Source organism: Talpa europaea (assembly GCF_964194135.1).
Source record: "Talpa europaea genome assembly, chromosome: 7".
Taxonomy (NCBI): Eukaryota; Metazoa; Chordata; class Mammalia; order Eulipotyphla; family Talpidae; genus Talpa; species Talpa europaea.
The window spans coordinates 133,567,417-133,583,213 of NC_140074.1; the positions used below are offsets into that span (position 1 = coordinate 133,567,417).

The 15,797-nt window shown below is 60.8% G+C and overlaps 1 protein-coding gene across 1 annotated transcript; it reads right to left on the reverse strand.

Annotated features, from left to right (window-relative positions):
• Nucleotides 1–11,600: 11,600 nt before the first annotated feature.
• Nucleotides 11,601–15,472, reverse strand: TRIM47 (tripartite motif containing 47; the record flags this gene model as incomplete). Its single annotated transcript, XM_084236522.1, has 6 exons — nt 14,765–15,472; nt 13,744–13,839; nt 13,269–13,499; nt 12,913–13,111; nt 12,474–12,545; nt 11,601–12,241 (listed from the first exon to the last, which is right to left on the reverse strand). The coding sequence occupies exons 1-6, from the start codon at nt 15,455–15,457 to the stop codon at nt 11,601–11,603; spliced, it is 1,932 nt and encodes a 643-aa protein (XP_084092648.1). The 5' UTR covers nt 15,458–15,472.
• Nucleotides 15,473–15,797: the final 325 nt, after the last annotated feature.

Here is a 15,797-nt window from a genome sequence, read left to right on the forward strand (position 1 = left end):
GAGAGCCAGCCAATCACAGCTCGGCGAGGAGGCGGCCCGCCCACCTGACCCGGGCGTCACGTAGCAATAGTTTACTCCCTCTTCCGCGGCCCCTTAGTTTCGTCTGCGTCACAAACAAGTACGAGACTACAATTCCCAGAAGGCAACGCTCCCTCAATCGCGACTTCTTCCTACGCTCATAATTGGGCGCATTCTGGGACTTGTAGTCCTCCGGGTCGGAGACCTGAGTTGACTCGGCAAATTACGTAACTACTCCGCCCTGCCAGCGCGCACACCCCCCTCCGAGCAAACAGGTGGGGGCGTCGCTGCGAGCCGATCGCTAAGGTCCGGGCCGCCTAAAGCTGTGCCCGCGGGAAGCGGGGTGTCCCCTGCGCCTGTCGTTCTCTGTCGTTCTCTCCCCTCCGCGAAGCCTGGAGCCGAGCGCGAGCCCCGGCTCTGCTCCGGGAAGCGGGGGGCCGGCCGCCGAGAGGAGGCAGGACAAGCGGGCGCCCCGCTGCGAGGGGGACCCGCACCCCGAGGAGAGCGGCGTGGCCCGCGCGGGACGGGGGCGGCCTGCGCCCCGACACCCCGCCGCGCTCGCGGCACAGCCGGCCTCGCGGCGGCGCTGCTGCTTCTAGAATGTTCCGGTTGACCCGGTCCGCCCGTCGGAACGGGACTCGGCGAAAGGCGGGGCGGCCGCTTGCAAACGGCCGGCGACCCGCGGCTGTGAAGACGCCCCCACCGCCCCGGCGGAGGTGGGGGGGATGGGGTCCCCCCGCCCCCCGTGATGGGGCCGGGCGTCGCCAGGCTGAGGGATCGGGCCTGACTTTCAGCCGGGGCTGATTTCCCGCGCCCGGGTCCGCGGGGAAGGCTCGGAAACCGCCTCACGGGGAAAGGCCGCCGCCCGGTGGCCTCCCCGTGTGGGGTCCGCGCGCGCAGGCGGCCCGCGCAGGGCGGCGGCGGTGGGTGCGCGCGGGGCACCTCGCCCCCCGGGCCGCGGGAGTCTGGCGCCGGCCCCTGCGCGGCCCTCACGGGAGGCGGTGCGGGCGCGACGCTCCCCGGGCAGGTTCGGTGCAGAGCGGGTGCAAATATATCCCCGTCGGCATGAAAAGTAGAATCTAGGGCCTCCCCGGTGGCGCAGCGGTTGGGCACTGGGCTGCGAAGCTGCCCGCGGCCTCTGCGGCGCAGGTTCGATCCCCAGTCGCCGGGCAAGGGTCCCACATGGCGCGCAGACCTGTCCTGCCTGCTCTGCTCCCCTCAGCAGTGTCCTTCGGTCCTTCTGTCTGCTCTGCTCCCCGCTCTGGCTCTGGTGAATCCTCTCACCCTCCCGCGCTTCTGACTACCCAGTGCTTGTATAAACAAAACAAACAAACAAATAAAACATGTCTCTATTAAAAAAATTAAAAAAAATCTAGATACGGATCTAGTTATAAAATTTCTGGAAAGATCCTCCAGACCGTGTTCCGCGGATCACGGAGGCGCGGCTCTGGGACCTGGGGCGGGCCGGTGACTCTGGGATACCCTGGTGCTGTGTATTTACCGTGTGCCTGTAAATGTGAATAACAAATTTCAGAAAGAACATCCACCCCGGTAGTGGGTAGTCAAGGATGGCTGCTGCCCGGGGCCCATAGAAGGTCAGGCGGGGGGCAGCCCACCCCCACCCCTCTGTGGGTCTGGGTGATGGCAGAGGCAGGCTCTAAGGGGCTGAAGCCTTCACAGATCTGCAGAGCCGGTGTAAGAAGGACTGTGCACATTCTGAACACTGCTGTGGTCCCCGGAGCCTCCTGACAGGAGGGGAAATGTGATGGGGAGGAAGTCTGCCTGCGGAGAGATAACAGGCTGAGCTGATTCTGGCTTCAGTGTCCAACTTAGGCAACTTGATGAAAACATATGGCCGTGGGAATACAGGGCTGGGGCGCTCCCAGGCCCCGGAGGGGGCTGGTTTTCAGTGCCCACTCAGAGGGCCTCAAAGACTGGTCAGCGCTGGACCAAGCCAGCAGGGGGCTGGCCTCAGACCTCCCCTACCTTGAGGTCCACACAGGCTCTGTCCCTTACAGGTGACAGCGCTTTGCTGGCTGTCATTCTCCTGTTTCCAGACCTGCCTTCCCTGAGCGGTGGCACCTGAGATTTTTCTCCCTCATCCCCAACAACCATCAGGGTGCAGGGTGATTGCACCCCAGAAGACCTCTTTTTTTTTAATATTTATTTATTTATTTTTTTATTTATACAAGCACTGGGTACAGTCAGAAGCGCGGGAGGGTGAGAGAATTCACCAGAGCCAGAGCGGGGAGCAGAGCAGGCAGAAGGACCGAAGGACACTGCTGAGGGGAGCAGCGGGCGGCAGGAGAGGTCTGCGCGCCATGTGGGACCCTCCCTGGTGGCCGGGGAGCAGCCTGGGATCGAACCGGCGCTGCAGAGGCTGCGGGCAGCTTCGCAACCCAGTGCTCAACTGCTGCGCCACCAGGGAGGCCCATTCACCTCTTAACACCTAAGACACTTCTCCCATTTGCCCCAAGATGGGAACAGTTGTCCTCTGTGCTCCCAGACCATCATCTTCTGTGTGCCATCTTTTCAGTTTGTTAGCTGCTTCACTTCCTTTTTTTTTTTAACCTTGACCCACAGAAGGCCTTCCTGGTGGCGAAGGGGTTAAAGACAGTGCTATCAAGCTATCGCCAGCCACTGCAGCAGGAGTTCAATCCCCAGCTGGCCAGGGAGCAACCCACATGATGCAGCAGACCTCTCCTGCCTTGCCCGCTGCTCCCCTCAGCAGTGGATTTCAGTAAATGCGCCTGTTCTGCTCCCCACCCTGTCTCTGCTGAATCCTTTCACCCCCGACACCTCTGGCTTACACTCCAGTTCTTGTATGCATAAATAAATAAATCCTTAAATAAAAAAGACCCATAGACAAAATGTATATTTATACATGAAATTGCAAGAGTAGAAACTTTCTGGGGTTTGAAAGAGTAAAAATCAGCTGAGGTTGAAACAGAAAACCCAGCCTTGTAGTGGGCTAATCAGGCTGGCAGGAGAGAGAAGCTGGCAGACAAGCTGGCAAGGAACCCGCTCTGCCTCAAGGTCACGCAGCAATCCCCTCTTTTGTGGGATTGCTGCTTTCTTACCTGCAACACCTCCTCCAGCCAGGCTCTACCGTTCCCAACTGTTAGTGGGGGCACCCCAAGACTCAGCCGCTTGCTTCCTGACAGTACCCACTGGAAGGAGACAGCGGAAGAGACATGAGTGAGAGACCCGCGAGGAGCTGACCGTGGCGGCTGTCACCTTGGCTCATACTCTGATTCTGCTCCTCTCTTCCAGACTTGCCCGGCCCCTTCTCCCCGGTCCTGTGGTTCCCCACAGAAGTTGCCTTAGACTCGGGGCAAACTTTCAGGCCTCAGTAACCCCGCTTTGGGCCAACCCTATTTGGCTGGGCATTTACCCACGAAGGCATGGGTAGCAGGTGTTTTACTGAAAAACTATTATCCTTTTCTCTCACTCTCTGCACCCTAATCCTATTAAAGTTCTTTCACTCCAAGAGAATACTTTGTCTTTATGCAGCAGAGGGCAGAACCCATTTAGAGTGTGTAGGTTTGGGGGGGCCCCATGGTACCGCTCAGTCTGCCCACTAACAAATTTCCCAGAACAAATCTTTTTTTTTTTTTATAGAGGCATGTTTATTTATTTGTTTGTTTGTTTTGTTTTGTTTATACAAGCACTGGGTCCAGTCAGAAGCGCAGGAGGGTGAGAGAATTCACCAGAGCCAGAGCGGGGAGCAGAGCAGGCAGAAGGACCGAGGTACACTGCTGAGGGGAGCAGCGGGCGGCAGGAGAGGTCTGCGCGCCATGCGGGATCCTCCTCCGGTGGCCGGGGAGCAGCTGGGGATCGAACCAGCACCGCAGAGGCCGCAGGCAGCCTCGCAACCCAGCGCTCAACCGCTGCGCCACCGGGGAGGCCCCCCAGAACAAATCTTAATGCCATTAAAAGTTTATCTAAGAATAGCTTAAGCATTTTATCACAACTGCTTTTCTCTCCAGAAGGAGACTGAATTACATCAGCTTTAAAAGAAATTATTTCCCCGAAACCAGGTTTGGGACCATTTTTCTTTTATATTGTAAGGCTGTTGTAGTTTGTCATTTTTAAATTGCTAGTTATTACACACTATATGGATTTTACAGTCCTCACCGTCAAAGCCTGTGTTCCAGAAGGAAAGGGAGGGGGCCGGGAGGCGGGGAAGGACAGTACTGGAATGGAGGGGGACACTGCCCGCCCCGTGGAAGACTCCGGGGGCGAAGACCACCCACATGTGCAGATCCCAGATAAGGGTGCTCGGGGCGTATCAGCGTGACTTAGGCGGATTCTCAGCCTCTTGGTGTGTGGGGGGTGGCTCTTTATATCTTACTTTTTGGTTCATTCTTCATGGATGAAGAGACTCAAAAGGCAGAGATTTTTCCAGCTCTCAACCGAGAGGGCAGGCAGCTTTCCTGCCCGCAGCGTGGGCTCCCGGGTTCTCTAGCAACTGTCCCCCTGCTGGCTGAAGGCAGAAGTCGCCAGCGACTTTGAGGATACCAGGCCCCAGACCTTTGAGGGGCCAAGGCCTTGTGTGTGGCCAGGGCTCAGGGTTAGAGGGCCGGAAGGGGCAAAATGAGAGGGGAGGTGTTTTCAGAGTCCGAGAACAGGAGCAGAGTTTGGGGGAATTGCTAGTGGTTGTCCCCTTGTGCTGCTCCCCAAGAAGTGGGCTGTGGTTTCAGGGTGCCTGAAAGGGGCCAGTCAGGAGACGGAAACCACAGTAGGTAGGAGAACAGAGAGAATGAAGAGCGTTGGGCCTCCCCGGTGACGCAGCGGTTGAGCGCTGGGTTGCGAAGCTGCCCGCGGCCTCTGCAGCGCCGGTTCGATCCCCAGCTGCTCCCCGGCTGCTCCCCGGCCACCGAGGAGGGTCCCGCATGGCCCGCAGACCTCTCCTGCCGCCCGCTGCTCCCCTCAGCAGTGTCCTTCGGTCCTTCTGCCTGCTCTGCTCCCCGCTCTGGCTCTGGTGAATTCCCTCACCCTCCCATGCTTCTGACTGTACCCAGTGCTTGTATGAATAAATAAATAAATCTTAAAAAAAAAAAAAGAATGCAGAGATTTAACAGAAAGCTGGCTAGGTAACGCGATGACTGGCAAGGTGAACAATTCTCAGGTGTCAGGAGTGCATGAATCAGCCCCAGAAATTACCTTCTGAGCCAGGGCACAAAGGGCAAAGATGGCATTATTAAAACACAGAAGCTCGAAAGAAGAGCCTTCAAACCCAGCCCTCTAAGGAGGGGCAGGGGCCGCTGGTGCTGGCCCTTCCGAAGGGGCCTCAGACTTGGGGGAAATGGCCAGCTGCGTATATGGGCTGGAGGAGCCGCAGCTGCCGGCGATGATGGTGGACGGGAAGCCCCTGGCAGCAGGTGCTGGTCAGCAGCCCTGCCGGCCCTCCAGCGCCCCCTGCTGGCCGGGACTGCGAGGCGCCTCCCGCCGGTGATGCGCAGTCCCAGCGCGGGCACCGCTGGAGCTGAGTTGGTGGGGGGGTCACAGGCGGAATGGCGCCCCCCCGCCCCCCGCGCTAAATACCTGTATTGACTTATTCTGGTACCTCAGAAAGTGACCTTATTTGGAAACAGAGCTGCCGCAGGTGCAACGTTAGGGTGAGGTCATTCTGGTGGGCCCTGGTCCAGCACGACCCAGGGCCTTACAAAGAGGGGCAGTGGGGACCGCCCCGGCGGCGCAGCGGCTGAGCGCTGGGTTGCGAAGCTGCCCGCAGCCTCTGCGGCGCCGGTTCGATCCCCGGCCACGGGCGAGGGTCCCACATGGCACGCAGACTTCTCCTGCCGTCCGCTGCTCCCCTCAGCAGTGCATTTCGTGGGTCGTCTGTTCTGCTCCCCGCTCTGGCTCTGGTGAATTCTCTCACCCTCCTGTGCCTCTTACTGTAGCCAGTGCTTGTATAAATAAATAAATAAATAAATCTTTAAAAAAAAAAAAAGAGGGGCAATGAGGAGTAGACACATTTCGAGTGGTAGTGCCCCCCCTCTCAAGGAAGGCCTTGTGCAGATGAAGGCAGAAATCAGGGGGACACAGCAGTGAGCCAAGGGCTGGCAGATATTGCTAGTAAGCCCCCCGGAAAGGCAGCCTCAGAGAGACCCCGCCCGCACCTTGACTTCAGGCCTCTGCCTCCAGAACCAGGAGACAATTGATGGGTGTTGTAGGACGGCTGAGTTCAGAGCAGAAAGGGAGGTGGGCCTAATCCCTAACCTTGCCTAGAGGGCTGGGGCATGGGGGGGAAGGCTCAGCACACAACCGCTGCGTGGGCTGGCACAAAGGGCATCTCAGCAGCAGCCCCAGAGGACAGCAGAAGCTCTGCTACCCCCTAGCTCCTCGAGGTTACCTTTCTACAAAGGGAGAAACCACCCCTCCGACATACCCGTGGTGGAGTTTCTTACCCTCTTGGCCAAGGGCAGCTCATAATCCAATTTTATTTGATTTAAGACAAAATACCAACACTGACATTTCTCGTGCCTGAGTGTGACGGAGCAGATTCAAGCTCAGTGCACTGGGCCAGTTCGTCGTGACCTTTCAAATAAGCCAGCGGGAGAAAGAAAACTCTGGGGACCCTCAGCTTCTGCCATTCGGTCGGTGGGGCCTGGCCTGGCCGGGGATCTGGAAGTGGGCTGTTTCCGGGCTGGTCTTCTGGCGGGACTGTTTCAGTAGCGGTTCCTCTGGGGAGGCAGAGCCTGGGGCTGTTACTGGTAGCTATGGAGATGCGGCTCAGCTGGAGGTTCCCGGTCCAGCCCGCCTGGCTGGGCCCTGTCAAGTCCAGTTTCCCCAGAGGCAGCTGTGAGCGATGTTCTGAGCGATTCCTGCTGTCGGAGTGTTGACACAAGCCTCCTGCCTTCCATTCCACTGGTTGCCTCCCAAACCCCACAAAGTCAAAAAGAGGCAGGGGGCCCCTCCAAAGGCACAGGGACGGAGGCGCCAAGAGAGGCCATTGTGCGACTGGCCCCTTTGTGCTACTTCTGGCTCCTCCCTCCTGGAGTTGGGGGGCTCCTCTCCAACTGGAGAAAGGTGCAAAGTGAGGTAGCCTTCAGTCCCCCATTTCCTCTCCTTGAACCATTTCTCACCAGCTCTCCTGTCACCTGTGACTATGCAGGTGCCTCTTTTTCTGTCTCCTTTTCTGCATACACCTGTCTTTTTAAAGTGTTAAAAAAAAAAAATTCAAATTTGATCTTTTCATTTCCCCAAGTGAAACCCTGCCTCGGCTTTCCATTTCTCTCTGGAAAAGTCCAGAATCTTTCCCAGACTCTGCCCTGCCAGGCCTGCCCACTCATCTCCGGCCACTCACCCTCCTTCCTCCGTGGGGGCCCATTCCCTGCCCACGTGCCCTTTTTCTCCTGCCAACTCCTCATCCTTCAGGCCTGCGCCAGGGGCGCGTGGGGAGGGGCTCCCTGGAAATGCCCCTCCCCACCCCCATGAGGGCCCCTCCCCCAGGCCCCTGCCCTTTCCTCTTTTCTGCCTGCGGGAAATGTGTGTGCTGTTTTGTGGCATTGTGTGTGGAAGACACAACTTCCTCTGCCTTCTTAGTGTCCCCAGCTGCGCCTGCGCATTAAGTTGGCATCAGTCAGATTAGCAGGAGAAAAGCCAGTTTTATTTTCACATGTCCATGGGAGCAGGAGAACAAGACTGAAAGCAGACCTCGGTGCTGCGAAATGAGGTTGTGTTATAGAGCAGCCCCGATATTGAACGGGTGCCTGCATGGAATTAGCTTTAGGACACCCTTTCCCCCCTAACAGCTGAACAAGGAGCAGAGATGGTGGGAAAGTCACTGAGTTCTAAGCGGGGCTGACCCGGGCTGCGGGAGAGGAGGTCCTCTTCACCAGCTGGTTTGTGCAGACATCTCCCAGCCCTAGCACCCGCTCTGCTTCTGCTTTTATCCCTGTTTTACAGAGGGGCTGATGGCCTCGCCCGCCTGAAGACACGCAGCTAGAAAGTGGTGAAGTGTAATTTTTAGCCAAGGCTGATTCTAGAACTCACAAAACTTTCTCTGATGCTGGGGCAGAAAACTTTTTTTTTTTTTAAAGATTTATTTATGGGGGTCTCCCCAGTGGCGCAGCAGGTTGAACGCAGCGCTGTGAAGCTGTCCGCAGCCTCTGCAGCGCGGGTTCGATTCCCAGCAGGCCAGGGAGAATCCCACATGGCATGGCAGACCTCTCCTGTGTTGCCCGCTGCTCCCCTCAACAGTGTCTTTGGTCTGTCTGCCTGTTCTGCTCCCCCTTCTGTCTCTGGTGAATTCTCTTACCCTCCCGCACCTCTGACTGTACCCCAGTTCTTGTATAAATAAATAAATCTTTATAAAAATATAAAGATTTATTTATGCATAAAAGAGCTGGGGTGTAGGCCAGAGGTACGGGGGTGAGAGGATTCAGCAGAGACATAGTGGGGAGCAGAACAGGCGGATCTATTGAAATCCACTGCTGAGGGGAGCAGCGGGGAGACCGGAGAGGTCTGCTGCCCCATGTGGATAGCTTCCTGGCTAGGGATTGAACTTGTGCTGCAGTGGCTGCGGATAGCTTCATAGTGCTGCAACTTAACCCCTTGCTCCACCGGGGAGGGCCAGAAAACATTTTTATGGTAAAGCAAAATCAGAGATTATGGCATAAAATACAGCACGTGAGTGTCACGTAAAGACAAAGGACACAGGACATAGATGCCTATTTCCTGCCTGGGGGTGGTCCCAGGTACCCCTGAGTCTTTAAGCTGGGGTGAGCTCCTTCTGTCCTTTCTTGGAGGACTCTTGGGAGACTGAGGCTTGGAGGACTCTTGGGAATCTGGGGCGATACCAGGGGACCCCAGGGCTGCCCACAGTTCCTAGACAGCTTCCGGAAGATGTAACTGCAGAAAGGGAGTGATTTTGTGCTCCAGAGTTTGGAGGTTGGCATCAAATGGGAAGGTGCCTCGGGAGGATGACACCAGACACAGTCCCTGCAGCTAAATGTTATTTTCCTCCCTGCGGAGAAAGCCCAGCCTGGGCCAGCAGAGTTGGCTGCAAACCTCTGCCCCACCCAGTACAGCCCCATCTCCCCAGCCAGGCCCCGGGGTTTGGCCACAGCTGGGATCCAGCCTCCAGTCTCAGGGCCTGGAGGAGGGGAGGTGGAGGCAGGCTCTTCTGGGAGCTTCCTTGGGGCTTGGGCGGGGGAGAAGAGAAGCAGGCGGAGGAGGGAAGATGAGAAGGCTCCCCCCTTCCTCCTGAGTGTGGAAAGGGTGTGATCAGGGAGGGTGCGGGACTGGCAGCCCATAGCTGCCAAGGGGCCTGAGCCCAGTGCGCAATCATTGTTTGGGACTCCAGAGCTCGCTTTCCCACAGAAACAGCTCAAGTGGAGGTTGGCGCCTCGCCTGGTCCCGAGGAGCCAGATTAGGCTAATAGCAATTCAGCCCCTGAAGACCAGAACTCTCAAGGCCATTGTCTGTGACTGGCGGGGCTCCAGGGAGCCCGGGAGACCACCGAGCTGGACAGTCCTGCCAAGGATTCTGCTGCCCTGGGAATGGGGGCCCAGAGGCTCTTCCAGGGCTTGTGTGGAGACGTGTGAAGTGTGTGTGGATGTTTGCTGTGTGTTTGTGTGAATGTGTGTGATTGTTTAAACATCCCTAAGCCACGGAGCATGGATGGAGCTCCGCCAGACTGGGTGGCCTTGGGCAGCTCCTGCAGGTCTGTGCCTCAGTTTCTTCATTTGCAAATGGTAGTGGAAGAAAAGGTTTGCTTAGATGGGTGGGGTTCTCACACTTACCTTTTTAAAAAATGTCTTTCTTCAAACAGTCTTGATTCAAAGCCCCCAGAGCTGGGGGTGGGGGGTGGGGGGTGTTGGTGGCTGCCTAGGGAACCGTGTGGAAAACACAAAACGCCAGGAGCAAGGAGGCCCCGCCCGGAAAAACAACATCCTGGCGGCTGGGGCAAAAGCAGGGCTCCTTGGGAGGGGCTATTTTTAGCAGTGGAGGCTGCAGGGGCAGGACTTGTAAGGCCCTGCTGTCTGGCTGTATAACTCACCCATTGTCCCTGCTGACCTTGGCGGGGAGGCCCGTCTGCCCCTGCAAGGCCAGGCCTCTTCTCTCTAGAGGGCACCTGGGTTGCAGAGAACCCAGGGGGGGGGGCTGCCCTGGAAACCCCCTCTAGCCTCAGGGAGCAAGCCTCCCCTGGAAAGCAGGACCTGATGGAGGGTCTGGGGCAAAGGGCCTGGGTCCTTCTTGGGAGAGACGCAGAGGTGTGTCGGGCTTCTGGGCCCAGGTCTCCCTGGTGGGGGCTGAGCATACTTTTGGGTCCAGGGATACCAGGCCCATGCCAGGGCAGGATGCAGGTCCGTTGGACGGAAGCTGAGGGTACAAAAATTTAGATGCAAGATCTCACAAGGATAAAAGCCAGCGCTGGGAGGGATGATTAACCAGTTGTTAAACTGGCTGTGGAATTCCCCAGGAATCTGAGGTAGGGTCAGAAAGGATTATCTGTTCCAGAAAACCAACCCAACAAGACCCCAAAGTGATAAAATTCCACAAGGGAATGACCCCCCACATGCAAGAACACTGTACAAAACACCCCTTGCTTTTGCAAAATGCAGCTCCTGCCCCCAAGACGGCCCACCTGTGTCTATGCAGGTGTCTCTTTTTCTGAATAAACCTTTGCCTGTTAGTGTCTAAGCGAATGTCTTTCTCCCGAAGAAGCTGGCCGGTGCTGCGGAGGGGCAACTGCTGAAATCTTTCCCAGAGGGACCCAAGAACCCCATGCGCCAAACCCTAACATCCGAACCCCATTATTTTTACTGTGGATGTTCTCACCTCCAGCCACACCCTGGGACGGCAGCCACATCCCTTCCCAGGCTGAGAAGGTGCGTGTGTGACACAAGTTCTAGGTCTCAAGCTTGCCCACGCCCAGAAGCCGTGCCCTGCTCTCTGGGGGCAACGTCTGCATTTCTTCCTGGGCACAGAGACCACAGGGCGGCCCGGAACGGGATGAAAATAGCCCCTGGGAACCAGCCCAACCAAAGCAAACATTCGGGCAGCCAGAATGACTCTAGGTGGGACCTGCCCAGAACCAGGAAGTGGGGGGCCCATAGGGTAGAGACCCCATCCTAGCCCTCTCCTTCTCAACCAGCATTTCCCTCCCAACTGGCATCCTAGGACCAATGGCCTCGGCTCCCGTCTCCTGCCTTTCAAGCCCAGCTCTTGAAAGATGAGAGGTACTGGCAATTCTTGGTGGACGGAGGAGAGAAAAGGGAGTCGTTCATTCCATCAACGTTTATTGAGCACCTACTGTATGCCAGGCACTGTCCCAGGAACCTGGAACAGGAGGATGGGGTAGCTTGGATCTGTCCCAGCCACACGCCCTCTCCCTGAAATGAGGCTACAGGGAGACAGGGTCTGAGGGGCACCGGAAGGGATCCGGGGTGGGCCTCCTCCCTGAGAAGTGGAAGCCCCATTGTCTGGAAGGCAGAGGCCTCTAGAAGTGAGAAGGCTGGAGATATGGGGGCCTCCAAGCCTGGTGCCTTCCCTGGGGCTCATGGGAGCACGGAGAAGCAAGCTTCCTGGGAACTGAAACAGCTGGGGGAGGGGGGTCGTGCCCCCCAGCATCACCTCCTCTTCAGCACAGATATGCAGGACTTCTTGAGGGGCCCGATCTGCAGGTGGGCATCCACGCTCTCCAGGAAGAAGGCAGGCTTGAGCCTGCGTGTGAAGAGCCCGGCAAAGTGGCTGTCCAGGCGGCTCTGGAAGGGGTCAATGGGGGAGGCTGGGGCGCCACCCCGGCGGGCCCGGGAGGCCTTGAGCCTCCTCAGAAGGCTCATCTTGCCGTCCCGCACGGCATAGAAGGCCAGGGCGCGATCGGCGTATTCCAGGCAGACCCCAACCGTGGGCGAGAAGGGCTGGGACAGGGACGCCTCCAGCCCATGGAACCAGACGGAGTAGCTGCGGCCGTTCCACTGCAGACAGCAGGAGTGCGGGTTGCGGCCCAGCCGGCCCCGGTCGTAGGGCTCTTGCGGGCAGAAATCTTCGGTGATGACTCCCACGCTCACCCAGCCCTCGATGATCTCCACCTCCCAGTAGTAGGTGCCCCGGTCCAGGGCACCCTCCCCCAGCACCTGCTCACAGTGGGTGAAGCGGGTGGGCGACTCAGGGTAGTTGATGGGGCACAGCACCCTCTTCACCCCTTTGGCCCCGTACAGCTGCAGGAACTTGTCTGCGGTGTCGCTGTCCAGGTCCACGATGTAGGCAACTGCTCCAAGGGCGGGAGGGGGAGCCGGGCTCAGGGCCAGGCTCCCCACTGGGCGCCCACCTGCCCGGGCTCTGCCTCTCCCCCCTGTGCTGCCAGCACAGCTCAGCTGGCTGGAGAGTACCCCACACGCTGCCTAGCTCACCCCAGGGGCGAGGGAGGGGAATCTAGGGCCTCAGGCACTGGGTCGGGCCCAGCTCCTCAGGAGAGCCCAGGGTGCGTGGAGTCCACTTACACTTGAGGAAGTAATCCCTGGGGGGCTCACTCTCCAGAGGGTCGGAGCTGTCGGGGTCCGGCAGCTCTGCGTCTGCCGGGGATGGGGAAGTCAGTGAGGGGGGCTCTGTAGTTGCCGGATGTCTGTCCCCTCTGAACGTGCAACCCCCACCCCCCTCTGGCCCTTTCCTCCCACATCCCAAGCCACTTGGGCCCATGCAGGCTGGCACCACTGCTCTGCGGGCCTCAGCCCCTCTGGGGCTTGGAACTCCCTTTGCCCCCAGGCTGTGGCCAATGGGCGACTGGCTACGACAGGGTGGTGGCTCTGGCCACTGGCAGGATTTGGGTCCCACCCTGCACCAGGCACAGTTTCCATCCTCCACTCTTGAATGGGCACCAGGCCTGGGGCCTGTGCAGGGAGCCTGGGGAAGGGTGAGTCACGGGGTGGGGGGTGCACCCACCTTCCATGCCTGGCTTCCGAGGCCCGTCCTCGTCACTGCCCAGCCCCCGCAGCTGCTCCCACTGGCTGGCACAGGCTGCAGCCAACACGTCTCTCACAGCCCGAACAGCTTGGGATGACTGTGTGAAGCTGAGCTCCCACGGGGGACTGGGCCCCGGGCCGCACCCCTCCTCCAGGGCCAGCCTGAGGGCCAGAAGCTCCTGTGCCAGACAAATGCCTATTAAGGCCCTGTGGCCACAGCTCCTCTGGCTGGGGGGGAAGGGGGGAGGGCAGCTCTGCGAGGAGCCTGGCACAGCCTCCAGACTAGGCACCCCAGCTGTCTCGTCCCGGCCTTCAGGGGGTCAGCACGGCCCTCACCTGCAGGAAGCCGACTGAGTCTGCCTCGGGGACCTGGCTGAGGTTGTGCTGGGCGCGGCTTAGCCGGCTGCGCTGTTCCTCCTGCCGCCGCAGGTCGCCCTGGGAGCCGCCCAGCATGGTGGCCTCGCCCTCCTCGATGAAGCCCAGCACCTCGGCCTGGAACCTCTGCAGGGTGGCTTCGGCCTCTGCGAACAGCCGGCTCACTCTCTCCCGCTCTGCTGCGGCGGCGCTCTGCGCAGGGCGACAGAGGGGGCGTCACTGTTTTGGCCCCAGCCTCCCCACACCCCACCTTCCCACAGGGCCCTCTTGGGGACACGGAGGAACCAGCCCGAGCTGCCCTGGATCTCTGCCAGGTCAGGGGGCTGCACACGCTTGGTGCCACAGGCCCCAGCCCAGGCCCTTTTGCCGCGAATGGCACCACACGGCTGTGGCAGGAGAAGGGGGTATGCAGGAGGGGAGGCGAGGGGCGTCTGACCTTGATGAGGGTCACCGTGCGCCGGGCCTGTGCGATGCCAGCGCCCAGTTCGTCCATGCGGTCCTCCACAGCGCTCAGGACCTTGGGCCGCTCAGCCTGCGGAGGACACCCTCCGTGAGCACAGGGCCAGCCCTGAGCTGGGCCTCCAGGCTTCTCCAAGGCGAGGGGTGACCTGGTGTCCGTGCATGAGGGGGACCTGGAGTGGCCATGATGTCCCCTAATATGCCAGAGGTGCATCCCCAGCACCCAGGGACAGTGCAGGCTGGCCAGCCGCGGGTTGCACGCCCCTCCCCTCTGACCAGACATAAGCACAGCATCGGCCATGGCCCTCAGCGCTGTTCACACTCGTTTTAGAACTCCCTTCAGTGGGAAAGAGGCAAAGAATGGGCGGGGGGCGCACAAGCCGGGGTTCAGCTTTCCGGGGGAGCACTGTTCCCAAAGGGTTCCCACTCCAGGCCCAAGAAAAGGGGATTCCAGGCAAATCCCCTGGGCCTTATGAGTCACTGCTCCAGGCAGGAGAGACGGAAAATCCCAAGCCAGAGGCGCCAAGACCCGGCTGGAGGCCAAAGGAAACAGGGGGGCGGGGGGAGGGGAGAGCGGCAGAGATTGCACAGGCCCCCGACACCCGCGGCCGCTGGACAGAGCGTCTGTGTGCGCGGCCCACCCTTCGCCGGCTCGGGCGCCTGCCACACCCATCCAAAGCCGCTGCAGATGCGAGCCGGGACCGGCACCAGCGCTGCGCAGCCGGCCTCCCGCACGCCGGCCGCGGGTCCCCACCGCCCGCTCCCGCTTCAGGTCCCGCGCGCCCTCGGTCCTCTGAGTTCTCACCGGTCGGTCCCTGCTCCCACCTCCCCATTCCCATGGAGCAGAAGATCCCCCAGCGAACCGACGGCCCCGTCAGGGGGGACGGGGCCTCATAGACCCTCAGCTTGGAGGAGGAAACTAAGACCCAAGCCGGGAAGGATGCGCGCGCCCCGCGGGGCCTGTCGCCCGCCCGGCCGCCCGCGCGCCCTGGGCCCACCTCCTGGAGCGCGCGCTCCTGCTCCAGCGGCACCAGCTCGTGGCCCCGGTGGTCCTGGGCGGCGCAGGCCTCGCACAGGCACAGGCGCTCGGCGCGGCAGTAGCGCTCGAGCGGCCGCAGGTGGCGCGGGCACAGGCTGTCCTCCAGCCGGCGCAGCGGGGCCACCAGGCGGTGTCCGCGCAGCGCGGGGCTGCGCTCGTGCGGGCCCAGGTGCGCGGAGCAGAAGGAGGCGAGGCAGGTGAGGCAGGAGAGCGCGGCCGGGCGCGCGGCGCCCTCGGGGCACGCGTCGCATGGCACCGGCTCCTCGCCCGCGGGCCACGGCTCGGGCGGCTCGGGCGCGCAGGGAGCCGACGGCTCCGGGGCGCTGGGCGACAGCTCCGGGGCGCTGGGCGGCGCGCTGGGGGCCGTGGGCTCGGGGGCCGGCGCCAGGCCCGGGCCGGGGCCCGAGCCCTGGCGCAGCTGCAGCAGCTCGGACAGCGTGTGGTTCTTGCGGAGCTGCAGGCCGTCGGGGAAGGGCTCCTGGCACAGCGGGCAGCGCGCCGCGCCGCCGGGTCCGCCCGCGCCGCCCGCGCCTCGGTGCGGCCAGAGCGCGCCCAGGCAGGCCAGGCAGAAGTTGTGGCCGCAGGGCAGAGTCACCGGCTCCCGGAGCGGCTCCAGGCAGATGGGGCAGCTGAAGGGCCCGCTGCCGTCCATAGCTCCCGGCCGCCGCGGGCACCGCCTGTTCTGCTCCCGCCTGGGAGGGACCGGGGGCCGTTCGCGCCGCGGCGCCACCCCTTGGGACCGAGGCCAAGGGTCCGGCCCGCCAGTCCCCGACTCAGACGGCCGGGCAGCGCCACGGGCCCGCCCTCTGGACGGGGAGGGCCTACAGGGGCAAACGCCCCTCCCAGGGCGCCTGAGGGAAGGCGCAGCTGAAAAGGGTTGTACAGAGCGCGCGCGGGGCACAGAGCGCTAGGGGGGCTCGCTGGAAGGAGGCCAAGGAGGAGTCCACGTCCCCTCCAGCCCTTGGCCAGGCTTGGGGCCCGGGAGGGGCGGG